The following is a 17,177-nucleotide window of genomic DNA, read 5'->3' on the forward strand; positions in this document are numbered from 1 at the left end:
GGAATAAGCAGACCACCTGATTGGAACCGCTCCAACACAACACAGGTGGGCCGATCCAAACGATAAAGGGCTAAGTGATACAACGGTTCTAATAAATGGAGGTTGAGATTACCGTCGCGGCTGTCTTCTGCACCATCGTGAAACATTGAGCAGGCCTTAGACCGGGATCGATGGGGGACTCAAAACAGCAAAGCCAGAATAACTGAGGGGTAGTGTGGTTTTTGTACCTTTATGCACGATCCTATATAATCCCATCGTTCCCCAGCCATCAACCACGTAGTGACGATTTTGTAGGACAGAACCACTGACCCGCTGATTTCTCTGGGGTTGACCATTGACTTTTTTTTCCGGGCAAGCAGTGAATACGTCAGCCCCCAAAAACCAGATATCCTCTCTATAGAGAACAATACATTAATTCATTAAATAGTATATAGGGTAGTGATATTTCTTGGAAAACCCAATAGAAGGGTTGCTACTGTGGTGTAAGGGAAGTAGTAAGACAATTAAAAGTCCACGAACAGCCCCTTCTAAGAAAACCTCTAAAGCGAGTAACAGTCCAGTGTGTAACACGGATAAAGCTGTCTGTCCCTTTTTCGAGGACCCTGTCAAATCCTCTTCCCTCTGAAAAACCTCCAAAGCTAGGGATCCCAGTATGGGTTTAATGGGATTGTTTTTTCACATTGTGCACATCCCATTATCGCCTGCCCTTATTGCCATCGTTTGGGGGAAGTGGACTCAGGATCAGATAAGTGTCTTCGAAGGGGAACCTGTGTTGTACAATCCTCTACGGCCCCCCGTTCCTTAAGGCGAGATAAAAAGGCGAGGGTTTTACAACGATCCGGGGCGTTGAGTGGATGGAATCCCAGGAAGCAACAGTTGATCCTGTTGAGGATAGTAAAGGAAATTGGACTTAAATCTTAAAATACTGGAAGAAGCGGAAGAGGGGAGAGAAAGAGAGGAGAGCAACACTAAGAACAGGGGACACAGCTAAGCACAAATATATTTTTATATATTTTTCTGGGTTAATGATTTCTGAATTTTATAAATTTAGTTTTAACACAGATGGCCAAACCTCCCTAAAACATAACTTACAGCCTTGATTGTATAGACGGGACACACAACCTGTGTACAATACCAGAGGACATGAAGAGATCTGCCTGTTATACTAGAACAAGCCATCATATTTTAATATTTTAAGAATATGAAAGACCTGCCGTGTATGAGGAATTTACTTGGATAAAAAAATAAAAAAAATTAAAACCCCAAAACCTACCTTAGAGCGTTACAATGTTGAGCGAGGGGTCTGGCTCTCTTGAAGCATCATGTAACAAAGCTTCCAATTCCGTGTCCGTATATATCTCACGGGAATCTGCCGGGAAATTATAAAAGGTGGGACAGTTACAAAAGCAGACAGATGAAGGTTGCAGCCTACTGAGCTGGACACATTATATGTAAATAAAAGCCATGAGATGGAGGCAGCGGCTAGCAGAACAAGGCTTGAGTGAAATTGGAAACACACCCAAGGCTCGTATGATGAAACTGCACAAGAACCCCATGTTTTAATTCCTAGGCCAAGATCCAGAATCTGTTAGAGTTGCAAAATGATGAATTGGAGACCTCCTGTATCTAGTAACCCACAATACACCCACCCTTGCCATCGCAGGACTGCTTTGCCTGTCCAAACTGTGTCTCCAGTCCATTGGCGAGCGCAGGAACTCCTGTAGACTGTTTTGCTCCATCCTGGGTCACAGGCAGCTCCTTGTTTTCCCTCCCCCCTTGTGTGGAAATTTGATTCTCCACCCGTGTCACCAAGAACACCTTATGGCCTCTACCAGGGCTGGAAACTGCCACTTGCCCTGGGGTGCCCTGGATTTGGGGACCCACTGGTTTTTCTTCCCTTCTTGCCTCCTCCTTTTTTTCTACTTCTTCCTCCTCCTCCTCCTCCTCGGTATCAGAGTCTGATCCCTCATCCTGAGCATCTACAGCAGTCGTGATATCTCCATCTTGCTGGTCCTCTGTAGATTGTAAGCCACACTGAAGAGGGGTGCTGGACTCCTCTGCGGCAGCGACAGAATCCTCCTGGGCAGTGACAGAATCCTCCTGGGCAGTGACAGAATCCTCCGGTGAATGGCTCGTTTCCTCAAGTGCAGTATTAGGATCTTCTGAGGCAGGGCAAGCAATTTCCACCATAGAGGCCGATTGCTGGAGGCGTTCCTCTTTTTCCTTAGCCAACACAAAGTTTCGCCTGCAGCCATTCTGTATCTCTGTCAAGAGGGCCTTCTGAGTTTCGATGAAGCTTTTGACCTGGGGGGGAGTAACAATTAGCACAAATAAATAAGTAGGTGATGGGAAAAGAAAATGTAAAAAGTAAAAGGGTCCTTACCGCTTCCTTCTTGGGTTCTCTGTCTAGATCCAACCTGAGTAGGGACTGGTTGACCCGGAGGGCCAGAGACAATGCCATCAAGCCACCAGTCTTTATCTCATTCTCTCTTAGGTCAAGACGAAGAAGACGGGGGGACTCAGCCACAAACTCGGCAACAGCTACAGCGCCTGATATGGGTCGGAGATAAAATTATCTAGTTATACGAACCGAGCAATGATGCTTATTTATGTTGGGGTATGTGTATTATTAAAGAACCTTCACACCATCTGGTATCTACATTACCTTCACAGGTCAGTTTGGCAGAAGCCAGTCCAAGGCGGAGGACACTGCGGTTACCAATCAACCCGTTCTTTAGATGACGGACCCCCTCGTTACCTATAGCATTGTGACCGAGGTTCAGAGTCTCCAACGTCTGGGTGTGAGGCTGAGAGTGAAACAGATGTGAGCGAAGGGCGGGTGAAGAAACCACAGCAGAAAAAGAAGATCAGGGTAGAGCAATGAGTGGGAGAATACGTTAAGATCAAGGGGAATGCAAACTCTTACCAGGCACATGCTCATGTACACCATGCCGGCGTGGGTCAATTGGTTGTTCCAGAGGACCAGTGTGACCAGGCCCTGCCGCTGCTCCTTCAGCCCCTCGCAAATGTACGCCAGACCTGAGAGTGAGCAGGAAAGGGGTACGCTTTACGGGAAATGTCCTAAACCTTCTAGGATGCCATTGAACCCAATTACAGAGAGACCGTTATCATCATAAGTTATCATTGAAGGCAAGTTATGGTTTTCAACTCAACATCATTAAAAAGGGCCAACCCTGACAGGTTTCTCCGGAAAAAGGCTGAGATGGCTCGGCATAATGTATCACCGGGATGACCCTTCATAACACATTGTGACAGGCAACACAAAAAAAATGTAATAAAACTAAGCCATTACGTAAATACGTACAGTAAAAAGACAACATAATTTCCCATGCAGCCCTACCAACGGAGAATGCATAAAATAATTAGTGGGTACTTTATTATGCATTATATAATTCTGTATTATTATATACTTCTCTACGTAGTCTTCCTAAATATCACCCCACTGGCATCTGATTTTTGCACCAGTCTTGGCTACTTGCAATCAGTGGGAGAGTTTTCTGTACATAAAAACGGGGTCCCATTAGACCCCCTAAAACTTATGTGCAAGCCAGGGCTGGAGCCGTTTGACTGTGGGTAGAAAGCACATGAGAAGTGGCACAAGAGACTCAAACTCATCTCCTGCCAGTCAACGAGTCGGGGGACGGGGGAAATTGATTCTAATCAATCCCTCCACGCATTCCCACAGGGGGGGTTAGACATTAGTTCATGCAATGGCTGAGCATCCCCTTTAATTTAAAGTGCACATGTTGGTGTGTTTACAAGCAGGTTATGCCGATTGAGATCCCTTCAATGGGTTTTTAAAACACAGCAGCCTAAGCCTAGCTACTTCATTACAGTCAAAACTAGAAACATTGTACAACAAAAACGCGGAGGCAGCGGCCCACCTGAGTCCAAAATATGGTTGTTCCGCAAGTCCAGGATCTGTATGCAGCTATTAAACTTCAGGACATTCCCTAACTGGGCCGAGTCCTGGAGGCTGTTAAGTCGATTATCAGCGAGGTATAATTCCCGTAACACTATATTCATTTTCAGGGCTGTGGCTGTCACAGAATAAATAAGGTTATAATAATGTAAGGTTATTAAAAACAGGAAAACACACGCAAGCCTCTGCTCTCATAGACAAAGGAGGACAAATCACCAGAAAAAAATAAATAATAAATGATGGACCCTGTCCGGGGAAATGAAAAAGAACTTACCCAATAACATTAAGGGTCTCCCAGACAGACTAGTGTTCTCCAGGTGTAAAACTGTTAAGCTACTACTAATGCGAAGCGCGCGGGCCACAAACGGAGCCGAGTGGTCTAGCAGCGGAGTATTACGGGCATCCAGATACTGTAGACAATTTGTCTGGGCCGGGAAGAGAAGCAGATATTCAGTAGCTTCCAGCAGACACGTAAAACATTTTACCATCCTCCCGACTATCTCAGAACAGAAAGCCGACAAGAAATACTTCTTTCGTATTCCTATTTGCTGTTTGGCTTACCTTGCGCATCATGTGGGCAGCAGCCTGCCAGCCCCGAGTGCCGATGTGCTTGTTGAAGGAGATATTGAGGTGCGTCGCAGACTCATAATACTCTATCATGTCAAACAATGCCGAGGCTCCCTATGGAATAAATAGGTTGTATGACTACTATGAAGGCTCTGCACGGAGTACTTCCAGCTTCAATAACGCAGAAGCTTCACCCCAACACGTGCTATCACAACCGTATCATCACCACCCTCATTCGCCCCACGGAAACAAACCTTCTCTCCAATAAACTAAGACAGTAACGTAGGTTAAAAACTTACATCTTCGTCCAGGTTGGTCTGTTCCAGGTCCACCATCTTAAACTGCACACGTTTGAAGATCTCCTCCAAGGCCTCACAAGCCTTATGGTCTAAGCGCTCTCCTGTTGGAGACTCCACAATTAATATATACAGGCATGGTGAGCCACTTCAAGGCCTTACTTCAGGGGAAGGGAGAAAAGGGTTAAACATCCTTACATTAAAAAAAGACAGAGCCTGGATATTAATCATACATCTAGGTCTTGATGAGACAGAAAGGACCTTTATATGAAACAGCTAGTCAAAAATGCTTAGAAGGGGGGAGAAAGGCAGGGGAGGTAAGGTTCCCACAATCCAATACCTTATACCCCTCAGGGTTGCCCCTTATGTATTTGCGAGCCCATGCGTTACTTCGTCAAACCAGTTCGAGCGTGAAATGTAGAGTTTGAGAGCAGTTTAGAACCATCAGGCCCATTACACCTTTGCTATAAAACCATTACAGCCATAACTCTTACCTTTCAGATCCAGGCTTTCGACTCTCCCTGAGAGGTCAGTCAACGCCTGCAAGAGAAGTAAAGTTAATCGAAAAAAAATATATAACATGGCCATAGAGATTAATCCAATCCGACACCCAAGTGTTTAGAGTAATAGGTAACTAATTATCCTGATCCGTTACACGGCGCGGCTACGGGGAGCCGGGAAGACCGGATTGTATTTATGGAACACAATGAAGAAGAGAAGATTCTCCATCAAAGGCAGAAATGACACACACTGGACAAGCATGGTGAGGGGTTTACTAAGTTAGTTAATGGGCACCTCCTCTAACCTATCAGCTGTTGGGGGAGGAGCCAATATGTAAATGTTGCCCTGAATCTTACTTTAATTACAACGCAATCAAATTTTCACAGCTGTCTGCCGCTTCAGCGTCACGTTGTGATTGTGTTTCCATTCAGTTCTTTACAGAGTAAAAGTTTCCTCCGGGTGACGGTGAATTCCCTGTTCACGTGAAATAACAGCACAGCGAGGCGTGTCGAGGTACTATTCCATTTTACGGTTGGCACGTCCCCAGCGAGCTCTGCCTTTCCTGATCGCAGAATAGTGTTTGTATTGCACCTGGTTATTTCAGTCGCTGTCCCATCTTCATTTATGTCCTTTCTTTTATGATTTCATATTTCCAGATTATTTGGGGTGGATCTGTCGCTTTCCCCTAACCTACACTAAATATATCCACATAATGTTTAATGCATTATATACTAGAAGCCCTCTTTATGATCAGGACTTCCATTATTGTTCTCCAATCACTTCATCCACTTTGGTTCAAGCTGCTAGGTTCTTGCAGCCTTTATAGGATGAGAGCAAATGCTGAAGAACGGAAAACTAAGATAGTTTTGTCACACATTTACGCAACCTTGGTTTAAAAGTACTTTTAAACCAAGAGTACAATAACTGAAAAACAGAAAGTTTGAATTATTAATTATTTAGTTATGTTAAATGTTGTGGACGTTGGGGCCGGACAAAGCCCAGTCAGCCCCTTTTCCAAGATTTTTGGGCCTTGCTGCTAACTTTTTAATGCCGTCCACACAAATTTGTCCGGGTCTGGTGGGCATTAAGGTTCCCCTTTACATGAACGCCCCATACAGCCCCATTGACAAATAACGCGTATTAAAGTACTTTAGAAGATGCTGCGACTCGCCATGCTTTGTGGGGTCCTGCTCTGGAAGGAAAGAGCTCCCAATGAAATCAATAGGAACTCTTTCTGCACACGCAGTATGGGTCGCAGTGCCGGAGCCGGCTGGCGATGAGAATCACACATAGCGCTGGTAAGCGGAAGATGCGTTCAATTAATGCACCTCCGGCAAGACAAGGAGCCGCGGGCCTGAGATTACTCTGAAAACCTTGCAACACAAACTAAAATATAACCCTAAATATACAAGTTAAAACGATCAAAAATATGCATCACCTATGACTTCTAACCAGAACGGCATAATATGAAGACATACATTTGTGTGATCTAATAACACGGTTGTGCACAGTCACAGGGAATGCACAAATACAGTTATTTCACTAAAAATGTTCTAATCCATATGATCTTTTACAACAGGGCTCGACAAATCCCAGGCGCCAGGTCGCCATGGCGACAGAGAATTTTGTCCTGGCGCCTAGGTTTTGTCAGCCTCTTACATCCAGAAAAATGTGGATGTAAGAGGCTGAGTCACCACACGGGGGCGCTGTTGCTGTCTGCCCAGACAGCACAGCCACTCCGAGCCCGCCCCCGAGCCTGAGATCACTCCCACGGAGTGAGCCTGTAGGCTGAAAACGCGGTTGCTGGAAAAGCAGCACTCGTGTTTTCAGCTGCCACAGGCAGCCTCAGGGAAGGGGTTTGTGCGTTGATTGGGTCCCCACACAAGTCTGGGGACCTCACCCAACACCCCCCAGCTGCCTGATCGCTCCATGGGAGCGACAGCGCAGCGTTAACCCCTTCAATGCCGCGATCGCGGCATTTAGGGGTTAATTCCCGTTTTTGGGGCTTTGCTGCTGGTGGTCTGCCTGGAAGCCCAGGCAGACCAGCAACAGCAAAAACGAGCCCCCACAAGCCCTTTGATGACTCCTGTAGGTATGGAAGCCTACAGCAGTCATCAAAGAGACTCCCTCTGCAATGGCTGGTCCATAGACCAGCAATTGAGTCCCAGCTGCCAGAGGCAGCTTCAGGGACAGGGGAGAGGGTTCTTCGGTCTCCACATGAGTGTGGAGACCAGCCCCAACACCCCCCCCCCCCCGCTGCCTGATCGCTCCATGAGAGCGACGGTGCAGCGTTAACCCCTTCAATGCCACAATTGTGTATGACACATTCGTGGCATTGCAGGGGTTAACATTTGTCCCCACAAGCTTGTGGGGACTAAATATCTGTCAATGCTGTGCTCCAATGGAACATCAGCATCGAAAGAGTTAAAAAAATGTGTTTAAAAAAAACAAAACAAACAGCACTGACCTGAAAGTCCAGGGTGCTTCCAGATCAAACGCTGTGAGTTTAGTAAGTGGGCTGATGATGATCAGATCACTCCTGACCAACTGTTAGTTTAAAAAAATCCTGGCTCCTAACTTTTTTACCTGGCGCCTAGATTCACAACAAATTTGTCAAGCCCTGTTTTACAACATTAAGAGGAACCGCAGACAACTAATTGGTATCTCATGCCACTGACCCAGATACCAGGTAAGTAATAGGGGTATGGGAGTGTATCACTATGGAAAGTGACAGCCGATACGGGGAGAGCATCCCTGGCGCTCTATGAAGGTGCACACTCCGGGGACCCCTCTGCTGTATCAGTATCCCGATATCACTGTGTACAGACATGTCCACTTGGCGCCATTGATGTGAAGAGGGATAAACCTCCTTTGTGTAATGATAAGCCATAGAACTGCTGTAAATAAATTGTCACGAAGGGACCCGGGTCCCAACGCCCCCTCCGCAGTGTACTGATAGACTAGATTCCCAGATGGGAAGCGCGACAGACTCACCTGCAGCTGGCGAATAAGTTTGGGGATCTGCTTGCAGTTGAGCTTCTGGCAGGCTTGGGTGTAAGATGAAATCACGACATCCACAGTCACGTTCTGAGCTGGGGAAGCGAGAAAAGGAGAAGCTGTGAGGCTGGAAATACTAGCAAATAGCATTGACAGAGCTGGCAGCAATCTAACGATACACCAGTAAATTAAATCACTTAATGTAACATTCACGGGTAAGTATCACATGAAGGGAGATGCATTCGGCCGAACATACCTCCTGCGTGGCACTTAGCCCGGGGGGGCAGATTAAATGCATATGGGGTGATTCTGCAGAATTCCACCAAGGACCACACGGTTATTATATGTATTAAAGTGTTGGATGAAAAGCAATAGACTTAGCAGGTCTGCAAAATGACTACAAGTTTACATTATAAAAATGGCAGACGCAAGCATTTTTGCGATTATGTAGTTTTCACATTAATTGTCACGAATCCTGCACCTGCATTTAGACGTTCCAATTCCAGGTCTGAATCCTGACTGATAGACAAAGCAGCCATGTAAATATATATTGTTCTGAGAACAAAAGGCGCTGGCAAAAAACACAACCGGTTTCCTTTCTTCCTGAGAAAATCAAGCGGAACTCAACAGAAAGTTCACCCAAAGCTGGAAATATACTTTTTGAAATACTTCAAAACGTGACCTCACATCGAATTGTCGAATATTCAACACATGCAAGTTGTGAAACCAGACGTGGTTTTCCAGCTAAACTTTCCCTTTATAGGTTTATAACGGTGATCACAGCCGCAGAGCTTCATTCCTCGATACCTGCTAATGTATTACCATCTCCTGAAAATATCATTTTAACCCCTAGACGCCCCTACGCCCCGCTCTCCAACCCATCCTTTCTTTGGTTGACCTTTCCTCTCATACTCATTCTCTCTCAAACATTCTTGGCCATCTAGCTCTGCTGTTTCAGGACACTTGTGAAATTCCACAAAAACGTCCCATTATACAAGAGAATCTCATGAAGCGTAAGAGTAACGTACAAAACTCATCAATTCAGGGGATGTAACTGTATCCCCCGGGCTTTAAACAAAGCTAACAAGCCGCCTTAATTAATAACACATTAGTGTGCAGCTAGCTTCATATTTAATTTACAAGCCCACAGAGGTAGTGTACGGTTTCAGGTGAAGGTTAGAAAGTAGGCGCAGAAAAGAGATTTGGTCATTAGGAGAAAACGAAGTTAGAATTGTTGGCTCAAAAGACAGCGGAAAGGCAGTTTCAGGACGGATTTGCGTCCTATATCTGCGGGATAACACGCTACTAAAAGCCTGGAATATTTAAACAGTAGATTTAGGTCTAGCCAAGAGCTTACGGCAGCTGGGAGACGGCACTGGCAGGAATAAAGTTAAAGGTCACGGAAGCGGCGGGTCTCGCAGCCAAATAACATGCATGTGGAAGCACTGATAAAACACGAATAAGGTCACGCCAGGTTGCCGCTCTGATAGGACATAAAGAGCAAAGCCACATATGGTTAATCATTTCAAGCCGCGGTAACAGGTTTTCCTCACCATGTCTCCATGGGTCTTTTGGTTCTAGGGCACCAGAGACAATATCGTCATCACATGGAAAGGTTACCCTTTTAGGCCCTTGCTTATTCCGTCCATTGTCTTCCTCCGGCGCCCCTTCATTCTTAGCCCCGTTCCCAGCATTCCCTTGGTCCGCTCCTTCCGTAGATAATGAATTAATTTCTCCCCCCTCCCCACTGTTGTGTGGTTCCATTTCAGCAGACTGAGACACCTGTTGGGTCCCATGGGATGGGACTTCATGATCCGGACCGCTTGTAGGTGTGATGTTGGGAGATGTCTCATCTGAATGTTCTTGGCTCCTCTCTTGGGAGGGAGCGCCAGCATTTAAATCTACTTTCAGTTCTGCTCCTATGATCTCAGGCATGACCTCTTGCGCAGGCTCCTCAGCGGGCACCACATCATCCTCTGCGCCACGATCTTGCTTCGTGTAGTGATTGTAACATATCCCTTCCACGGAGTCGTCCTTTGTGGGAGAGGACAGGGCTTCGCTTTCCTCCTTTTCTGCATAGTCCACTTTCTGTGGTGAGCCCTCAGAGGGTAAATCTGCATTCTCCACAGCCCCAGGCATCTCCATAGCAAGAAAGCTTATCCAGCCACTGATGCCATCTTAATGGAAGACAAGAAGACTGTGGGGCATCAATGCCTGCGGGGCATAACAGACACCAGGGGTGTTATGCTTTACCGATAATGTTAAAAAACCCCAGCCTCTTGGAAAATTGTCTCAGTGGATGGTTGTCACAGTACGTGCCGACACTCCAGAAGCAGCCACAAACTGTATCAAGTAGCCAGCGAGGTCACACTGCCAGCATCGCAAGCAGCGTTGGTCAGCATCACACGTGTTATGTTGCTGTGCGCATATCTTGATACTTCTGAGTCCGAAGTCCTGGAGATCTCTTACTGGAAATAGTACCTCGTTCACTAAGCACCTCGTTGTGTAGTCTCGTCTCTGTATGTCTCCCTGCTTGTCTGTCCTGCAGGCTAGAACTCCCGAAGCACTAATGGCCAGGGATTAGCCATCTTTTTATAGGCATTGCACGCCTGCCAGTAATTCACAGCATGAGAATTGGTTTCTTTTTTAGAACGGTCTCATTTCATGGAAGCGCCGTCACTAAAAACCCTTACGAGCGCGGCATAGCTTTCCAACGGTCAGTCACTCATATAGCAGCTAAGTGATAAATACTGCAGGGACTTAGAGACTGTCAGTCACTCCGCACGTCTCTGTACTCCAGCTAGTGTCTTTACAATAAACTTTCTCACTACGGGAAACAGTCTATGTCTGCCAGTCAGTTGTCTCTTTTTTTTGTCAGTATCCCATAACTAGCAGTCACTTTTCTGACAGGAGGCCTCCTCAGCTAAGCAGGTCTCTGGTGGGCCCCTGGGTCAAGGCCGGGCGTCTCTGCATAAAAATAAGTCTCCCGTCGGTAACGTCACCCAGTCCAGCTCCAGGCTGTCTCTTTTTGTGGCAAAGCTGGCTCTCCTTCCCTCTCACCCCAAACACCGTCTCCTGATATCTAACTCAGTTTCCGGGTCACATGTTTACTGTCTCGCTCGGTGCCAACCAGTGACGCAGGCAACTACCTTGGCCAATGAGCGGCCGCCGCGTCAGCATCCACCATAGAGACGGGGGGAGTGAGGACAGAAAGCGCGATGAAGGCAGAAGCGGAGTACCATAGAGATAAAGGAGGGCTGCAGAGTGAGGGTGGAGAGCGCCAGACATGCCAAACAGAGAAGAATAACTCCCAAGTGGTCCTCTTCAGGAGGGACAGTCCCTATTGTGACCCGAACTTTTTTTTCTATTTTATCAAAGTGTCTGGAGTGTAATCCAGTGTTCGGCAGGCCTAAAAGTTATAATAATGTCTATAGAAACAGGAAAAATGTGTTCATAAATGACATACATTATTAAATCTTTCTAACTGCTTAACTCTGTTGCATTAATAATAATAATTAATATCTAGAAGTCACAAAGTCACATGGCGGCTCTTTAGACATTTCTAACTATATATATATATATATATATATATATATATATATATATATGCAAACACACACGCACATATATATATATACACACAAACACATATATATATATATATATATATATATATATATATATATATACACACACTACCTAACTCAAAAGTTTGGGGTCACAGGCATTTCCTTGTTTTTTAAATAAATGCTAATTTTGTCTATTAAAATAACATGAAATTAATCAGAAATCCAGCGCAGGTGGGGTTAATGTTTTAAATGACTATTGCAGCTGATGATTTTTAATGGAACCTCTTCATAGGTGTACAGAAGCCCTTTATCACTCCCATCACTCCTGTGCTCCAATGGCCCTTTATCACTCCCATCACTCCTGTGCTCCAATGGCCCTTTATCACTCCCATCACTCCTGTGTTCCAATGGCCCTTTATCACTCCCATCACTCCTGTGTTCCAATGGCCTGTTATCACTCCCATCACTCCTGAGTTCCAATGGCCCTTTATCACTCCCATCACTCCTGTGTTCCAATGGACTTTATCACTCCCATCACTCCTGTGTCCCAATGGCACGTTGTGTTCGCTGATCCGAAGTTTAAAAGGCTAATTGATTGTTAGAAACCCTTTTGCGATTATGTTACAGCCAGAAATGTCCTTGTTTCCATGAAAACACTGAAGTGATCCCAAACTTTTGAATTATAGCATATATATATATATATATATATATATATATTCATATGCATATATAAGTTGCTGTATATTATTGGATCGATGGATCCATTATTATTCTAGATCATTTTATTCTAATAGCTATAAAATGTGTATACCCTGAATACCTATGCATGTGTTTTTGTAAAAATACATAATCTGGTGATTCATTAAAAAAAATTGGAAAATGATGCACGTTATCAGTTTTTATTTGCACATCTACCAACAATTCCGCCGTCAAACAAAAAAAACCAAGGCTGTAATATTTTTGAGAATACTTTTGTGTTTGATTGTGAGCAGGGTTGATCTACATTTGGCATGGATGGGAGTTGTCATCCTTATGAGACTTGTAGTCTACAGCAGCAGCGACAGGCACCGGTAGACACAGTTTTATTTCTTTAGCCGGATTCGCAGGATCATGATTTTACCTTCTGCGCTGATCTGCGGATACTCCAGCTTCCCAGCTGAGGCTTATCTTATCGAGTTGTGAAGAATTCACTGCCTGAATCACCGGGTTGGCATTTTCCAGCCTTCTCAAGGTCATCTTTTCAGCAAGAACTACAAACGGGGGACAACTGCATTTGGGAAGCACCAACTTAATTCACCTTGTGATATAACGGACATTGCTGCTTTGCTACGGGTCGATAAAATCAGCCGCTCAGTTATTCGTTACATTATCGGTTAGGAGATGCGTTACATAACCTGTCATTAACAAGAATGCAGTTAGAGTGCTTTGCAAACCAAGATCCTGAATAATAAAACAGAACAAACAGCGATCGGATCCTTGCTAAAAGAATGCGAAACAGCCCTATTTGTGACAAATACCATAATCAAGTCCCCAATCTCTCATTTTAACCCAAATACCTTTTATTAACACATTTTTTAACCTTCAAGTTACTTCCTCTTGCGGTATTTGGAGCGGCGGAGTGTCCGGGACCTGCACCACGTTACCGCGTGATATGCGGCCAGATCCTTTAATAAGTTAATATCAAAGCCAAGGCAATAGCTGAATTTGGTCCAGCCTGAGACTTTTTACAAGCACAAAATGTATTTCGATTTTACGAGCATACCTTCGCTGGGAACCGGGTGTGCGTGCGATAGGAACACTGCCCGACTTAATTCAGATGCTCACGGGAAGCAAATATTATTTCACTTAAAAATACCACGGTGCCAGATTATCTGCAATAACCCCAAATGTACCTTTATTTGTTGGAAGGTTTCAATAATTTTCCTCTTTACAACCAAAAATAAAAAGAATTTGAGTTCATCCTCAAAAATGATCTTATGGGAAAAAAAACCCCACAAAACATTAAAGCCATAGAAAATAATCTATTTATTTACACTACAGAAGGCTGCACAGAGACTAAACGCCTTTGTTTGATCCATACATTATATCCTTATTAACAATGAATGTAATGCTGCCATAGTCCATATACAATTATATTAATAACTCATACGGATACCCGGTATATTCGCAACTGGACAGTCTTTTCGGCACGTAATGTCTTATTGACGTAGTGATAAGAGGTTCAGAGGTGGAAAGTGTAGGATATGATATCTTGGCCGCGGATCAATGCTTCTTTTTGGACGCCAAGTGGGGTCTGCAAATCAGACACCTGGAAATTGTTGACCTCGATGTCACAAGCATTGAAGCGATCTGCGCTGACGGTGACGCGCTGGTAGAGATTAAAGGTAACGGGACGACCAGCAGATGCAAGGAGGCTTCGGAGGAAGAGCTGGCGGAGGCTGGATCGGGATTTCTGGTGCGCGACAGGTGGACACAAGGCGAGGGCACGAGGGGAATTCGGATCAAATCCACGGCCGCACGGTGAGGGTGGACGCGGGAGGCGAAGTATGGGGACTTGAGGCAGGAGAGGGAGATCCTGGAAATAAAAATAAATAAAAGATATTTTAAGGCAGAGGAAATTATTGATTTAAAAACGGACAGGAAAAGGTGAAAAGGAAATATCGAGAATGAAGGAGCAGCTGTTACAATGTACTCAGGCAATTTCCTACATGGCTCGACGGTATTATTCAGAGAACGACGTTCGATCTAATCTAAGAGTTATTTTGTTACATCGTCAAGTACATTTTCTTATGCTTTTTATTTTACGTGTCAATAAAAAGCTTTTAAAAGAAAATCAAGAAGCAGGTATATTTGGGGGGAAAAGGAAGAAAATAATGTTTGCGATGATCAAAGAGGAGAGGAAAGTGTCAGGACACGGATAGCTGGGATACAGAAAAACACACCTCAAGAAATAAAAGGTAGAAGATCTTCTTCATACGTAACGGATAAGAGATGGAAGACACGGGGTTAATCTATGAAAAATGATCACAATGTAACACCAGAAACGATCATCACAGATCAGGCGTCCCTTCTTCTGCCATGTTTGGGTCCTGTGTATCTCCTGAGTAACTCCAGTATGGGTGACGGGTCTGGCTTGACCCTCATAATCACCATAGCAACCAAAATGAAGAGCAGGTCCAGCTGCTCACCTCTAATATTAATGTATATTATCCTTATATACACACAGTGGGCTGGTAGGAGGCTAACAGAAGGAGTGAGGGTACTGGTTTAGCATTAACCCTTTGCTGTAGGGATAATTCTCTTTCAGCCTTAAACACATTAGGGTGATAGGTAGGAGAGGTGTGAATGACAGAAGGCATCACGTCAGGTAAAGAGTAAGGTGCCATGACAGTACACAGAAGGGAGAAGCAAGGTAATCTCACGTTTTTCTCCTTCATTCTTTAATCGCACGCAGGCAGTTTGTCTTCTAAGATGAGCCGAGTTTCTCTGCACCGCTTTATAACTGCAGAGATACTTCGTTTAATACGGATACCGGAAGCAATGCGTGCCAGTTCGCCCTCTGTCCGTACAGCTTCATTCCGACTTCCGTGCAGCTGTGTTTGAGGTTCGGGTACCGCTGATCCGGAACTTTAGTTCCGTTACCAAATTTTTTACTTCTGCAGAGCTCTAGCGCCACCTAGTGTCTGCAAGGATCACTTCATTGTCATGTGACGCAAAAGCAGGCAGGGGAAGTTCTTAGCTGGGTTGTTTTTATGTGATTAAAACCGCCAGAGGAAATAATAAAATGTCAGGTGATGTCAGGTGAAGTCGGGTAATATAAGGTTAACTTGCTTAACTCACTAGGGAGTGCAATAAATGCTCCACTGGAACAGCACCTTTAATCCATCCTACACTGGAGAACAAGTATTTACAATAAATTTATTTAAAGGGACTCTCCAGCCATCATCTACACTTTAACGCATATGGCAATTGAAAGGTGCCCCCCTTATAAATGCATTTGGGGATTTTGCGGAGTGTCCCCGCATATGAATTTGCCCATCCACCAGGTACTTTCAACAGAACGCATGCGCGGATAGTGCTCCTATTTATCCTTGACCCTTATGTATAAAACACTGCGCTATAACGTTTTTCCCCTTTGAAACACCTGTTGCTGTTTTACTTCTGGCAGGTGCGGCGACACAAAGCTCAGTTGCGTAACACCGTTCCACAATGAATCACTGGTTTCGCAGGGTGTGTAAAGATACAGTAGTTACACACCGCATACTAATGTAACAGAGTTATGTGGTGGGAAAGCTAATGAAGTTGTAAAGCTGGAGACACTTTCCGGAATCTCTGCTTCTTTGGCATTTGGCAGATTCCCAATGCGATGTAACCAGACGATTATCATTCTCCGTTGGCTCAGTTCCCAGGTGACAGATTAGAAGAAGCGCAGGATTTAAGGACACATGAAATAACTTTGTGGCACGATCATGAACTGACACTGCATGAAATAGGGACGGTGATCAGGGTTAGACTGGTCATTTGGCACACCGGGCTAATGCCGGTTGGGACGCTGGCCAGCAGCAACACACACTTACCCCATCTGCCACTCCAAGCATTGGCCTCACACCGCATGAGCATAAAAAGGTAGCATTCGGCTGTGTATATCTAGCTGTCGGCCATACTTACGTCATCAGACAGCCACTGGCCTTAAAGAGCCAAGGCTCCCCCGCCATCGTGACTGTGGCCCTGATTGTAGTGGATGTAATTAATGAAACAGTGAACATGTCATAGTATTATCTGATCCTAGGGAGGAGTCACAAGGTAGGTCTGGATGTCCAGTGGAGTTCAGTCTATTCTTTATTCTTGTCTAAAAGTGAGTAAAAGTGAAGAAGCGGGCAGCTAAAGGAGTGACGGAACTCCTTATTTATGAAGATAGGCTAGAAAATCTACTTTGTTTTCACTAAAACAAAAGACGCCTCGGTCGTGACGCGGTAACAATGTTGGACTACAAACAGGGCCGATCAAATCTGCTCATTAACAGTACAAAGTAAAAAGGAATTAAGAGCAATAAACGTGGAATTCACTACCGAGGTTGTGTTATTAAAGTCAATTAATGCCTTTAAACATAGGCTGGGTTCTTGTTTCCAGATCAGCGGTAGGTTTTAATGTGCATTTTTACTGTTAAAATCCTAGGTGCCAGTCCTGGATTATAAAGTGCCCAATTGTACTAAGAATCTAGCCTTCGTGTTCATTTAAAGTTAATGTTTTTAGAATATATGAAGATGTAATCATTATTTTAAGATCAGGGGGATTTAAAAGCAC

At 44.7% G+C, this 17,177-nt stretch overlaps 2 protein-coding genes across 2 annotated transcripts; both read right to left on the reverse strand.

Annotated features, from left to right (window-relative positions):
• Positions 1 to 816: 816 nt before the first annotated feature.
• PPP1R37 (protein phosphatase 1 regulatory subunit 37) lies at positions 817 to 10,574 on the reverse strand. The gene is made up of 13 exons (XM_053473629.1): positions 9,858 to 10,574; positions 8,302 to 8,399; positions 5,301 to 5,346; positions 4,810 to 4,910; positions 4,505 to 4,624; positions 4,218 to 4,368; positions 3,906 to 4,061; positions 2,927 to 3,039; positions 2,666 to 2,807; positions 2,384 to 2,550; positions 1,650 to 2,304; positions 1,274 to 1,369; positions 817 to 882 (listed from the first exon to the last, which is right to left on the reverse strand). Exons 1-12 carry the CDS (start codon positions 10,447 to 10,449, stop codon positions 1,275 to 1,277), a joined length of 2,436 nt encoding a protein of 811 aa, XP_053329604.1. The 5' UTR covers positions 10,450 to 10,574; the 3' UTR covers positions 817 to 882; position 1,274.
• A 3,300-nt stretch (positions 10,575 to 13,874) lies between these two features.
• On the reverse strand, positions 13,875 to 15,512 carry GEMIN7 (gem nuclear organelle associated protein 7). The gene is made up of 2 exons (XM_053473161.1): positions 15,296 to 15,512; positions 13,875 to 14,448 (listed from the first exon to the last, which is right to left on the reverse strand). Exons 1-2 carry the CDS (start codon positions 15,308 to 15,310, stop codon positions 14,095 to 14,097), a joined length of 369 nt encoding a protein of 122 aa, XP_053329136.1. The 5' UTR covers positions 15,311 to 15,512; the 3' UTR covers positions 13,875 to 14,094.
• Positions 15,513 to 17,177: the final 1,665 nt, after the last annotated feature.

This window comes from Spea bombifrons, chromosome 8 (assembly GCF_027358695.1).
Source record: "Spea bombifrons isolate aSpeBom1 chromosome 8, aSpeBom1.2.pri, whole genome shotgun sequence".
NCBI classification, from domain to species: Eukaryota; Metazoa; Chordata; class Amphibia; order Anura; family Pelobatidae; genus Spea; species Spea bombifrons.

What these genes read in the sequence shown, in the direction of transcription:
- PPP1R37 (XM_053473629.1), bottom strand. Translation starts at nt 10,449, where the DNA reads ATGGAGATGCCTGGGGCTGTGGAGAATGCAGATTTACCCTCTGAGGGC. An exon ending in CGAAAGCCTGGATCTGAAAG is followed by an intron (nt 4,911 to 5,300) that starts GTAAGAGTTATG and finishes AGTCTCCAACAG; the next exon opens with GAGAGCGCTTAGACCATAAG. An exon ending in GAGAACCCAAGAAGGAAGCG is followed by an intron (nt 2,305 to 2,383) that starts GTAAGGACCCTT and finishes ACTCCCCCCCAG; the next exon opens with GTCAAAAGCTTCATCGAAAC.